Source organism: Pelophylax lessonae (assembly GCF_965119305.1).
Source record: "Pelophylax lessonae genome assembly, chromosome: 1".
Lineage (NCBI taxonomy): Eukaryota > Metazoa > Chordata > Amphibia > Anura > Ranidae > Pelophylax > Pelophylax lessonae.
The window spans coordinates 288,772,655-288,786,166 of NC_138768.1; the positions used below are offsets into that span (position 1 = coordinate 288,772,655).

General features: G+C 43.5%; 1 protein-coding gene across 1 annotated transcript in view; it reads right to left on the reverse strand.

The window, feature by feature from the left end:
- LOC309566169 (dehydrogenase/reductase SDR family member 4-like) overlaps nucleotides 1–13,512 on the reverse strand; it is a 153,212-nt gene that overhangs the window by 40,743 nt on the left and 98,957 nt on the right. The window contains exon 7 of the mRNA XM_082271236.1: nucleotides 1,383–1,517. Coding sequence (XP_082127362.1) covers nucleotides 1,383–1,517 — 135 coding nt within the window. The remainder of the gene's footprint in view (nucleotides 1–1,382; nucleotides 1,518–13,512) is intronic.

Below are 13,512 nucleotides of genomic sequence, written 5' to 3' on the forward strand. Positions count from 1 at the left end.
AAAGGAGGGTTTGGGGATGCGATGGATTCTGTCAATTGTTAAGTCCGCATTAGTAAGCTCAGGTACAGACTTCTGGAAAAGGTCTCTCACATAGGTAGGCAATTGGTTAGGGAGAACAGACTCCGGAATACCACGAATCTTCAAGTTGTTTCACCTTGAACGGTCTTCAAGGTCTGCTAGTTTGGCTTGGATGTGGCAGAGGTCAGTTTGTTGAGCTGTGTGGGAGTCTACAAGGGTGTTATAAGACGCTGTAAATTCTCCCATTTTCTCCTCAATGGTATGCACTCTATCTCCCATCCCATGTAGTTCTCTTTGGCAGTATGCTATTGAGGCAGAGATATTAGCTTGCAGGGAGGCATGGAACATGGACATCATGTCCTTTAAGGCTGTATCCGAAATAGGTTTGCCCGTGGTGACCAGGGATGCAAAGGGATCAGGTGAGGGGGTTTAGGCCTCAGTGTGGGTAGTGTGGCTGGCAGCAGCGCTCACCTCCATATCCGGGTGCTCCAGGGCCGGTAGAGCTTCTTCCCACCTCGGTCGGGACTTAGCCGGGCTTTGTGTGGAGGGTGTAGAGGGCGAGGAGTCCGAGGAGCGAGATGGCCGCATTGGTATCGGCTGGGTGGAGAGCCCGGGAGCCGTAGGAGGAGCCGCGTCATCGGTGCGCGCTGCCGCAAGAGGGCAGACGCGCTGAGGCAAGGGAGAGGTGACGGCGCCATTTTGTTGAAGACCGGCGGCGGCCGGCTTGAAGAATTCAGATAACTTGCGCACGACAGGCTGCTCCAGCTTCCTCCTTGCCATGATCGGTGGATGCAGCGGTGATTCGGACGCCCGAAAATGTTGAAGATGGGCTGTGATCGTTGCTGTGGAGATTGAATAGAGCGGGTACACGCCGGAGCTCAAGGTCTAAGCGGCCATCTTAGCCAGCGGTCGCCACGCCTCCCCCTTTTTTTATATACTTTTTAATTGTCTGCATCTTTTTTTAACATTCACCTGTCAGCAGGGAACCCACTGACAGCTGAAGAGTCATCTGGAGTTAAGGACTCTGCAGGCTGGCTTCCCAGCTCACTGCTTAGCAACTAGCTCAATGTAATAAATTACCACATGAAAAAAATGCGGTAATAACCCCTCAATCAAACAAATACCTCAGTCATTATTAAACAACACAAACATTTAAATGAATTGCATTTTCTCAACTGATTTATCACAAGCGTTATTTGGCCGTATTTTATTAGCCGTTATTTAAATCTTAATGAATTGATCCCGTAATCTTTTTGGAGTAACATCGTTTAAACAAACATGAATTGCTCTTTTCCTGTAAACCCGAATTGGTTTATCCAATGTATGAATTGTAACACTATTACCCTGAAATATTTTGGACTTACCACTTTGCTGAAACTGGTATTGATTAAACCCAGTGCCAGGCCATTTACTCTGATGTTCATTAAACGCAAAGCTTGTGCCAACACATTGGTTAATCCAAGTAACGCTGTCTTCGTAATTGAATATGGACCAATATACTGAAAAAGAAATATTACATATTATTTATCAATATATATTTTTGTACGTATTTATATATAGAGAGAGACAGAGAAGGAGAGTCTACATATTGTAACTAATTACAGTATTTGGTCTTCAGACTGTAAAACTTTTAGCCCTCTTTCACACGGGTGACAAGGGGGTGTTAAAAACAGGCAGTGGAGATAGGGTTTTACCATAGTCTGACCACCCATCTAAAATAAAACCAGAGGAAGCTGTTCATATGCCATTAAACAATGTTTTTTGTTCAGAGTGCAGAAAATTTAATGTGGCTTGTGGAGTTGACAGATGACACCACCTGTCCTCTTTCAAGTTAATGGGCTGTGCTGCAACTGCAAGTTAAATTCTTGGCTCGCATTTACAGCACATTGGCCCCATTATAAAATGCATTTTGGCAAAAAAGAAACAGGTATTCTAGATGCCAGATTTGCTGTTTTGAGGCTGAAGAGTGTGAAATCTTAAGTGGATAGTGATCAATAGTTTTCCTTTTTGACTGCTGGTAATTATTGGGTTTGCATTTTTCTGTGTTTTTAGGGGTACTTTTCTGTCACTTTTTAAAAAGCCTTTTTTTTTTTTTTCCTTTCTTCAGACTACTAATTAGGGGAGTGGTTAATTGGTCACAGGTGCTTCAGTTCCTACAGTCTGGATGTCACAACACTTCCTCAAACTCAATCTATCCAAAACCAAACTTTTTTCCTCCACCACGTGCCCTTTCCCCTGATCTGTCTGTCCAAATCGATGGCATAACTATCCGCCCATCCCCACATGCTAAGGTCCTAGGTGTTGTCCTGGATGCTGAACTCTCCTGCAAGCCCCACATCCAATCACTGTCCAAATCTTGCAGCCTCAACCTCCGCAACATCTCCAAAGTACGCCCCTTTCTAACCAATGACACAACAAAGCTACTAGTTCACTCCCTGGTCATTTCACACCTTGACTACTGCAATTCCCCTCTCATTGGCTTACCTCTACATAGGCTATCTTCACCTTCAATCCATCATGAATGCTGCTGCCAGACTCATTCACCTTACTAATCAGTCAGTGTCCCCTACTCCTCTCTGTCAATCCCTCAACTGGCAACAAATTAAATTCAAAACACACCCAATTTTTCAGTTTTTTATTTGTTAAAAAACTTTGAAATATCCAATAAATTTCGTTCCACTTCATGATTGTGTCCCACTTGTTGTTGATTCTTCACAAAAAATTACAATTGTATTTCTTTATGTTTGAAGCCTGAAATGTGGCAAAAGGTCGCAAAGTTCAAGGGGGCCGAATACTTTCACAAAGCACTGTGTATATATATATATATAATATTTAGAAAAGACTCTGGAGAATAAAATGGCAGTCTTTGCAATATTTTTTGTCACGCAGCATTTGTGTAGCGGTCTTTCAAAAACAATTTTTTTTTGGAAAAAAATACAAACCCGATTCCAAAAAAGTTGGGACACTGTACAAATTGTGAGTAAAAAAGGAATGGACTAATTTACAAATCTCATGAACTTATATTTACTTCACAAGATAATATAGATAACCTATCAAAATGTTGAAAGTGAGACATTTTAAAATGTCATGCCAAATATTGGCTCATTTTGGATTTCATGAGAGCTACTGTGATGCCTCCAGCTTAGAAATAATTAATGTTAGTGGAAGTTGTAATACCAATCTTGTCCACAAGATGCCACTGTGACAGACTGTTGTACAGTACTTTATGGTATTTCCTGTTATCTATTGCTGGATATTAGTTTCACCCCTCTCTGAGAAAATCTCCATTTTAGAACACCTTGTGACACAGCCAGACAGCATCTGAGGTTCCTGTGGGAAGATTCCTGAACCCCCCTTTGAAGCATCGCTGGTATGCTCAGAACTGTCAGTTATATACTCAATGCATATGTTTGTTAATGTTTGTACACTGATTGTATGCCTTTATCTGTTTATTCACAGTTTCACCTCTCTATTCACAATCCTATTCGCATATCCATTCTGACTTGTAACCTGTTCATGTGACCACTATTCTATCTCTGGAATAAAGCCTTAAGTTACAAAAGGACTGGTTATTGCAGGATTAAAGGTTTAGCTGTATGTTGAGCTGCACACGCCTGGGGCATACGTGTAGTGAGAACAGAACAGTGAAACAGCGGCTATCCAGCAAGTGGGATTTAGGACAGCGACTATACAGAGGCCTGTTACTCTGCCAGCGCAGTCATCTGCATATGCAATACAGCAGTCTCTACACAGTCAAGCATTCCTGCAAGCAGCATGTCACATAGCCAAACATCCTCACTCAAGACAAGGTCCCGAGTTTCCGGCTCCTCTAGATCTTCCTCTGCAAGCAATGCACTCACCATAGCACGTGCGAAAGCTGAAGCCGCCAAAGCCCGAGCAGCCTTTGCTGAGCAAGAAATGCAGATTAAACAGGAGAAAGTAAGGTTGAAGAAAGAGACAAAGGAAGCCCTCCTAAAAGCAAAGACACAAGAGGCACAGTTAGAGGCAGAGGAGGCCCTCCTAGAAGTAGCCCTAGAGAAACTGACTGTAGAGAAGGAAGTAGCAACAGCCATAGCTGAAGCAGACGCCTTAGAATTAGCTGTATACCCGAGAAGTGAACGCAGCAGACGCAGCAATATTCTCGATCCAGCAGCTGAAACTCCAAATTCTCTACAACAAACTTCAGATTACATCAATCAACATTTTAAAACAAGCAGTGTCAAAGATGACGTCAAAGAGAAAAGCCAAAGTCACCACACGGTACCGCCACAAGTCAGTGACAAGCCTCAAGCCTGCAAACGGGAGAAATCCGTGCAAAGTGACGTCTCCTACGACAGACTCCCCATAATTGATATAATAGAATCACCTTCTAATCGCCCTCCAGAACCAACGTCCAAGCCAGAACGGTACATCAGAGGACAACTCGGTGCCAGCAAAAGGTATGACTACACACAGCCATCTTACCATGACAACACACAACAGCCTAACCAAGCCACAATAGACTTTGCAAGGTTCTTTGCACGACGCGAGTTAGTCACCAAAGGACTTGAAAAGTTTAATGACCGCCCTGAAAACTACAGAGCCTGGCGGTCATCCTTTCAAAACACCATCAGAGACTTAGGGCTATCTTGCAGTGAAGAGATAGACCTCCTGATCAAATGGCTTGGAAATGAGTCTGCCGAGCACGCCAGGCGAATCAGGACAATAAATATAAACTATCCAGACACTGGTCTTAGAACAATCTGGGATAGACTTGATGAGTGTTATGGTTCAGCAGAAGCAGTAGAAAATGCATTATTCAAAAGACTTGATAACTTTCCCAGAATACCTAGCAAAGCCTACCATAAACTTAGAGAGTTAAGTGACTTGTTAATGGAACTTCAAGTAGCTAAATCCGAGGGAGACTTACAAGGACTTGCATCCCTTGACACAGCCAGAGGTGTCAACCCCATTGTGCAAAAGTTACCCTATAACTTGAAAGAGCAGTGGATTACACACGGATCCCGATATAAAAGACAGCATGATGTTCCATTCCCTCCTTTTTCTGTTTTTGTGGACTTTGTGTGCCAGCAAGCTAAAACAAGAAATGATCCAAGTTTTGATTTTACGCTGTTGTGTGCTGCTCCAGTACACAAAACTAATGTGTCTCCTCCAGGTTCCTTTCACAGGTCTGCCAACTTTTCTAACTCAGAGACAAAGGTCAATGATCCTGGTAAGCAGTGTCCCTTGCATCGGAAGCCACATCCTCTACTAAAATGCAGAGCCTTCAGAGAGAAAACCCTGCAGGACCGCAAGGCCTTCCTCAAGGAGAACCACATCTGCTACAGGTGCTGCTCTTCAACATCCCATCTCGCCAAGGACTGTAAGGTCAGTTTAAAATGCACAGAATGTGACAGCTCAGATCACAACACAGGGTTACATCCTGGGCCAGCTCCATGGACTTTACAACACACCCTCAGCACTAGTGAGCATGGCGGGGAGGAGGAGCACACCACCACAACTACACCAGAGGTCACTTCACAATGTACAGAGATCTGCAAAGGAGCCATAGGTGGTAGGCCCTGCTCCAAAATCTGCCTAGTCAGAGTCTACCCAACAGGCCAAAAAGACAAAGCTAGTAAGCTTTATGTAATCCTCGATGACCAAAGTAACAAGTCATTAGCCAGCTCAACTTTCTTTGACATGTTCGGCATTAAAGGCCCCAGCATTCCCTACTCCTTGAAAACTTGTGCAGGAATAGTGGAGACGGCTGGTAGGAGAGCATCCGGCTACCAAATCGAGTCCATCGATAGGCGATCTCGCTTGTCTTTGCCAACTCTTATTGAATGCAATCAGATCCCTGATCATAGATCTGAAATTCCTACAACAGATGTAGCTGATCACCCACACTTGAAACGCATAGCACATCTGATACCAGAACTTGATCCTCAGGCTCAGATTATCCTACTCCTTGGGAGAGATATCTTACAAGCCCACAAATCAAGAGCTCAGATTAATGGTCCCAATAACGCTCCTTATGCTCAGAAGTTAGACCTTGGATGGGTCATCATAGGAGACATCTGTCTAGGAAGCGTGCACAAACCTAACTTTGTTAGCTGCATGCTCACAAATAACCTAGAGAATGGGCATCCCTCTCTTTTCCAGCCATGCCACAACCATTTCCTTGTTAAGGAATCAGTCTACGCCACCCACTCATCTTGTCCCTTCACAAGCCCCACTAGTGACAACTTTGCCTGTGACAGTGACCAAGACCATTTAGGGTGCACAGTCTTTCAGAGAACCAATGATGACAATCGTGTGGCAATGTCTATCAAAGACAAACTCTTCTTAGAAATAATGGAGCAAGGTCTAGTCAAAGACGGTACAAACAGCTGGGTCGCACCTCTTCCCTTCAGACCACAGAGACAACGCTTACCCAATAACAAAGAACAAGCTTTACAACGTTTTGCTTCCCTTAGACGTAATTTACAAAGAAAGCCAGAGATGAGGGAACATTTCTTTTCTTTCATGGGGAAGATCTTTGAGAACGGTCATGCCGAGGTAGCTCCCACCCCTAAAGACTCTGAAGAGTGTTGGTATCTCCCTATATTCGGAGTGTACCATCCCAAAAAGCCAGGTCAAATCAGAGTAGTGTTTGACTCTAGTGCCAAATACAAGGGTATCTCCTTGAACGATGTCCTCTTGACAGGCCCAGACCTCAACAACAAACTCCTGGGAGTGCTCTTACGCTTCCGCAAAGATTCTATTGCCTTCATAGCTGACATCCAGCAGATGTTCCATTGTTTCTTGGTCAGAGAGGAAGACAGGAACTTCCTAAGGTTCCTTTGGTTCCAAGACAATGATCCTTCCAAAGATATCTCAGAGTATCGCATGAGGGTACACATCTTTGGCAATAGCCCTTCACCTGCAGTCGCTATCTACGGACTCAGACATTCCGCCCAAGAAGGTGAACTTGAGTTTGGCTCAGATGCAAGACAATTCATAGAGAAAGATTTTTATGTGGATGACTGTTTAAAATCCTTACCTTCCAGTGAGTCTGCAATCTGTCTTCTTAAAAGAGCGCAGGAAATGCTCGCTTGTTCCAATCTCAGGCTTCACAAGATTGCTTCTAACAGCAAAGAGGTAATGGAAGTTTTCCCCGCTCAAGACCATTCCAGTGATCTAAAGGACTTAGATCTGGGTACAGACTCTTTACCTGTACTGCGCAGTCTAGGTCTACTTTGGGACTTGAAATCTGATTCCTTTACCTTCCAAGTAAACGGAGAAGAAAGACCCTTCACTCGCAGAGGTGTCTTGTCTACAATCAATAGCCTGTACGATCCATTAGGATTTGCAGCACCTGTTACAATTCAAGGTAAAGCCTTGCTTAGAGACTTGATTCATGAAACATCTGATTGGGATGCCCCACTACCCCTTGATAAGAGGAACTCTTGGGTAGAGTGGAGAGACTCTTTATCAGACTTATCTGATCTCCATGTTTCACGCCCATATGCTCCTGTACCTTCTACAGAGATACAGAGTCGAAACCTTTGCATATTCTGTGATGCTTCTGTCAAGGCAATAGCTGCCGTGGCCTACTTAAGGAATGTTGACACTACAGCACGATGTCACGTAGGATTCATCATGGGCAAAGCAAAGCTAGCTCCACACCCTGAGCACACTATACCTAGGCTAGAACTTTGTGCTGCAGTACTAGCTGTTGAACTTGCAGAACCAATAACCTCAGAGATGGACATTGACCTTAAAGATGTTCAGCTCTACACAGACAGTTCTAGGCTACATCTACAATGAGACCAGACGTTTCTATGTCTATGTCAACAACAGAGTGTTGAGGATTAGGAGATCCACCAGTCCAACACAATGGCACTATGTACCTACTGACTGTAACCCTGCAGACATGCTACAAGAGCTGTTGCTGCATGTAACCTTAAATACACAACATGGTTTACAGGACCTGCATTCTTGTACGATGCAGAACAAACTTTTCCTAAAAGTGACACTATTGAACTGGTAGATCCAGACTCAGATACTGACATCCGCCCTGAGATCTCAACATTTCATACTACAGCTTCAGGTTGTCAGCTTAAATCTAACAGATTTACCAGATTCTCAAAATGTAAGACACTTGTTCGAGCTATTTCTTGTCTTATCTATATAGCTCGCTCCTTTAAAGGTGACTCAAACAGCTGTGACCGCAAGGGATGGCACCATTGCCAAAGGATCAGTTCAGTATTAGAGCTACAGCAGTCTCAGGATCTTATAATCCGCACTGTACAGCATGAAGCATATGCTAAGGAGATTGACTGTATCTTGAACGGGAAACCTATCCCTAGAGACAGTGCCCTGAGAAAACTTGACCCATTCCTTGATCAAAATGGACTACTTAAGGTAGGTGGTCGTTTAAGACAAGCCAACCTAGATTCAGATGAGAGAAACCCTCTAATAGTTCCTGGTCACCACCACATTGCTGTTTTTATTGCATCACATAATCACTCCCATGTAAAGTGAAAGTCAAGATCCACAGAAACAAGGAGACAAAGTTGTTCCTCAGACCAGTTTCTGAACTGATCTTGTTGTTGTCATCTGAGGAATAAATATTGGTATCGGATGATACCAGACGGGGAGTGTCATGCCTCCAGCTTAGAAATAATTAATGTTAGTGGAAGTTGTAATACCAATCTTGTCCACAAGATGCCACTGTGACATAGACTGTTGTACAGTACTTTATGGTATTTCCTGATATCTATTGTTGGACATTAGTTCCACCCCTCTCTGAGAAAATCTCGATTTTATTGTTCAATGGTTTTTATTGAAATTTTTCAGTACTACAAACAAAGAATGCAAAAAACATTGCAAAGAAATATTGTTCCAAGTAAAGAATGACATACAACAGCCAACCGCAGCGAATCTGCGTCAATAACAACCAAACATAAATAGCAAAACATGGGGTCATCATCATAATAACAGCAGTAGGTGTCAATTTGACATCAACTAGGTCTAGGCCTACATTCAGGGTAGAGCAGGCGTAGGTAAAGGGTGGTACCATTGTGACCAGGGTTGCCACAAGGAGAGGGACTTTTGATAGTTCCCTCTGCTCGAGGCAAACATCTGTTCATACATACTGTGAGTGTGCACCATATCCAGGACTTCGTGGATTGAGGGGGGTTGCGTCCGCTTCCAATTCCTTGTAATGGTCAGTCTAGCTGCCAAAAGGACATGGGTGACGATGTGTCTAAGAGCTGGGGGAAATGTTTCTATGGTGAGATTAAGCAAGGCGAGAGCCGCGGTGGGTGTCACCACGGATTTCGTGATTTCTGTGATCGTATGAAAGACATCATGCCAGTATGTACGGAGAGACGGGCAGTCCCATAGAATGTGGTAAATGTCGCCCAGGTGCCCGCAGTTCCTCCAACATAGTGGAGAAGAGTGCCCATAGAATTTCGCCAATTTGGTAGGTGTTAGGTGCCAGCGAAGCGTGATTTTAATTGTTTGTTCCCATAAAGCCGATCATTTGGTGTGTTTATATGCATGCCTCAGTGCTGTTTGCCATTGAGCTGTAGTGAACGTTTGGTGGAGATCCGCCTCCCACTGAAGAAGAGGACGCGACTTGGTAAACGTGGATTTGTCTTGTAGGGCCTGGTATATCAGTGATATGCCTCTAGAGGCAACGGATGGGTTGATTAGGAAATGCCATACATTGCTTGGTAGTCTGTAACATGGGATCAGTATGGTAGAGAGAAGATGTTTAAGTCTGATATAGGAAAAGAGTTCTGAGGTAGGAAGATGGTATGTGTTTTGAAGGGACGAAAAGGGTTTTAGCGTCGTATCATGGAATAGATGTTGTATCGTCAGTATGCCCCGTGTCTTCCAAGCTGTGAGGGAAATATCAGGAATCAGTAGAGTGAGTGTTTCCAAAGGTAACGGTGGAGAGATCAGGTTAGGGTTTTTCTCTGTCATAGTCAGCAATTTACGCCATACTATCAATGATGCTACCATCAGGGGAGAAAAGGATGTTGGGATTTTAGGACCATATGGGGCGCAGAGAAGCCAGATCCGCAGGGGCACGTGAGGAGTTTGAGAGGATTCGATCTGCCCCCAGCTAGTGATGTGTGTAGAGCGGTACCATTCTTTAAATTGAGTTGTCAGCGTGGCGTGGTAATAGTCGCGAAAGTCGAAAATCTCCATTTTAGAACACCTTGTGACACAGCCAGACAGCATCTGAGGTTCCTGTGGGAAGATTCCTGAACCCCCCTTTGAAGCATCGCTGGTATGCTCAGAACTGTCAGTTATATACTCAATGCATATGTTTGTTAATGTTTGTACACTGATTGTATGCCTTTATCTGTTTATTCACAGTTTCACCTCTCTATTCACAATCCTATTCGCATATCTATTCTGACTTGTAACCTGTTCATGTGACCACTATTCTATCTCTGGAATAAAGCCTTAAGTTACAAAAGGACTGGTTATTGCAGGATTAAAGGTTTAGCTGTATGTTGAGCTGCACACGCCTGGGGCATACATGTAGTGAGAACAGAACAGCTACACATTCCAAAACAGTACGGACAGGTAGCAATAAGATGCCGGAAAAGCTAAATGCAAATATAAGGAACAGCTGGAGGATCAATTTTCAACTTGTTAGGTCAATTGGCAACATGATTTGGTATAAAAAGAGCCTCAGAGTGGCAGTGTCTCTCAGAAGTCAAGATGGGCAAAGGATCACCAATTCCCCCAATGATGCGGCAAAAAATAGTGGAGCAATATCAGAAAGGAGTTTATCAGAGAAAAATTGCAAAAGTTATCATCCAAGTGCATAATATCATCCAAAGATTCAGAGATTCTGGAACAATCTCTGTGCGTAAGAGTCAAGGCCGGAAAACCATACTGGATGCCCGTGATCTTCGTGAACACAATCCACCGTGCCATTCGCTGTTGCCGGCTAAAACTCTATAGGCCAAAAAGAAGCCATATCTAAACATGATCCAGAAGTGCAGGTGCTTTCTCTGGGCCAAGGCTCATTTAAAATGGACTGTGGCAAAGTTGAAAACTGTTCTGTGGTCAGACAAATCAAAATTTGAAGTTTATTTTTGGAAAACTGGGACGCCATGTCATCTCGACTAAAGAGGACAAGGACAACCCAAGTTGTTATCAGCGCTAAGTTCAGAAGCCTGCATCTCTGATGGTATGGGGTTGCACGAGTGCATGTGGCAGGGGCAGCTTACACATCTGGAAAGGCACCATCAATGCTGAAAGGTATATCCAAGTTCTAGAACATATGCTCCCATCCAGACGTCATCTCTTTCAGGGAAGACCTTGCATTTTCCAACATGACAATGCCAGACCACATACTGCATCAATTACAACATGATGGCTGCATAGAAGGATCCAGGTACTGAAATGGCCAGCCTGCAGTCCAGGTCTTTCACCGATAGAAAACATTTGGCGCATCATAAAGAGGAAGATGCAACAAAGAAGACCTAAGACAGTTGAGCAACTAGAAGCCTGTATTAGACAAGAATGGGACTACATTCCTATTCCTAAACTTGAGCAACTGGTCTCCTCAGTCCCCAGACTTTTGCAGACTGTTATAAAAAGAAGAGGGGATGCCACACAGTGGTAAACATGGTCTTGTCCCAACTTTTTTGAGAGGTGTTGATGCCATGAAATTTAAAATCAACTTATTTTTCCCTTAAAATTATACATTTTCTCAGTTTGTAAATGGATAGAAAAACTGGCTAAAAGATAGAATTCAGAGAGTAGTGGTTAATGATTCTTACTCTGAATGGTCTAAGGCAGTGATGGCGAACCTTGGCACCCCAGATGTTTTAGAACTACATTTCCCATGATGTTCAACTACACTGCGGAGTGCATGAGCATCATGGGAAATGTAGTTCCAAAACATCTGGGGTGCCAAGGTTCGCCATCACTGGTCTAAGGTTATCAGTGGTGAACCCCAAGGTTCAGTGTTGGTACCCTTACTTTTTAATATCTTTATAAATGATATAGGGTCTGGGATTAAAACTACCATTTCAGTCTTTACAGATGACACCAAGCTATGCAATGGAATAACATCTTTACAGGATGTCTCCAACTTACAAGCCAACCTCAATGCACTTTTTCATTAGGCAACTATGTGGCAAATGAGGTTTAATGTTAATAAATGTAAAGTTGTGCACTTGGGGGCTAAGAATATGCATGCATCATACATACTAGGGGGAGTAGAACTGGGGGAATCCATAGTGGAAAAGGATCTGGGTGTTCTGGTCGAGCTTAAGCTTAATAGCATGCAATGCCAAGCTGCGGTTTCCAAAGCAAGCAAAGTCCTTTCTTGTATTAAGTGAGGTATGGACTCCAGAGAAAGATATATCATTTTGCCCCTGTACAAATCATTAGTAAGACCTCATCTGGAATATGCAGTATAGTTTTGGGCACCAGTTCTTAAAAAGGATATCGGGGAACTGGAGAAAGTGCAGAGAAGGGCAACCAAACTGATCAGAGGCATGGAGGAGTTAAGCTAGGAGGAAAGATTAGAGAAACTGAATTTATTTATTTATTTTATTTATTTCAGGTTCTTATATAGCGCTGTCAATTTACGCAGCGCTTTACATATACATTGCACATTCACATCAGTCCCTGCCCTCAAGGAGCGTACAATCTAAGGTCCCTAACTCACGTTCATACATACATAGTAGGGCCAATTTTATACAGGATCCAATTAACCTGCCAGCATGTCTTTGGAGTGTGGGAGGAAATCGGAGCACCCAGAGGAAACCCACACAGGCACAGGGAGAACATGCAAACTCCAGGCAGGTAGTGTCGTGGTTGGGATTCCAACCAGCGACCCTCTTGCTGCTAGGTGAAAGTGCTAACCACTACACCACTGTGCCGCCATTCTCTCTTGAGAAGAGGAGTTTAGGGGGGGGGCGGGGGGATATGATCAACATGTATAAATACAGAAGCGGGTCCATATAGTGAACTTGGTGTTGAGGTATTCACTTTAAGGTCATCACAGGAGGACAAGGGGGCACTCTTTACGTCTAGAAGAAAAGAGATTTTGTCTCCAAAATACAGAAAGGTTTCTTTACAGTAAGAGCTGTAAAAATGTGGAATAGACTCCCTCCAGAGGTGGTTCTGGCCAGCTCAGTAGATGGCTTCAAAAAAGGCCTGGATTTTTTCCTAGCTGTACATAATATAACTGGGTACTAATATTTTTAGGTAAAGTTGATCCAGGGAATATCCGATTGCCTCTTGGGGGATCAGGAAGGATTTTTTTCTCTGCTGTAGCAAACGATCATGCTTTGCTGGGGTTTTTCACCTTCCTCTGGATCAACTGCAGGTATAGGATTGTGTATATGAGATTGTATGGTTGTGTTTTATTTATTGTTTTTTGTTTATTGGTTGAGGCAGCTGGACTTGTGTCTTTTTTTCAATCTGACTAACTATAACTACGTAACTATTCGGGAGTGGATGCTTAGCCGCACTATGAAAAACCAT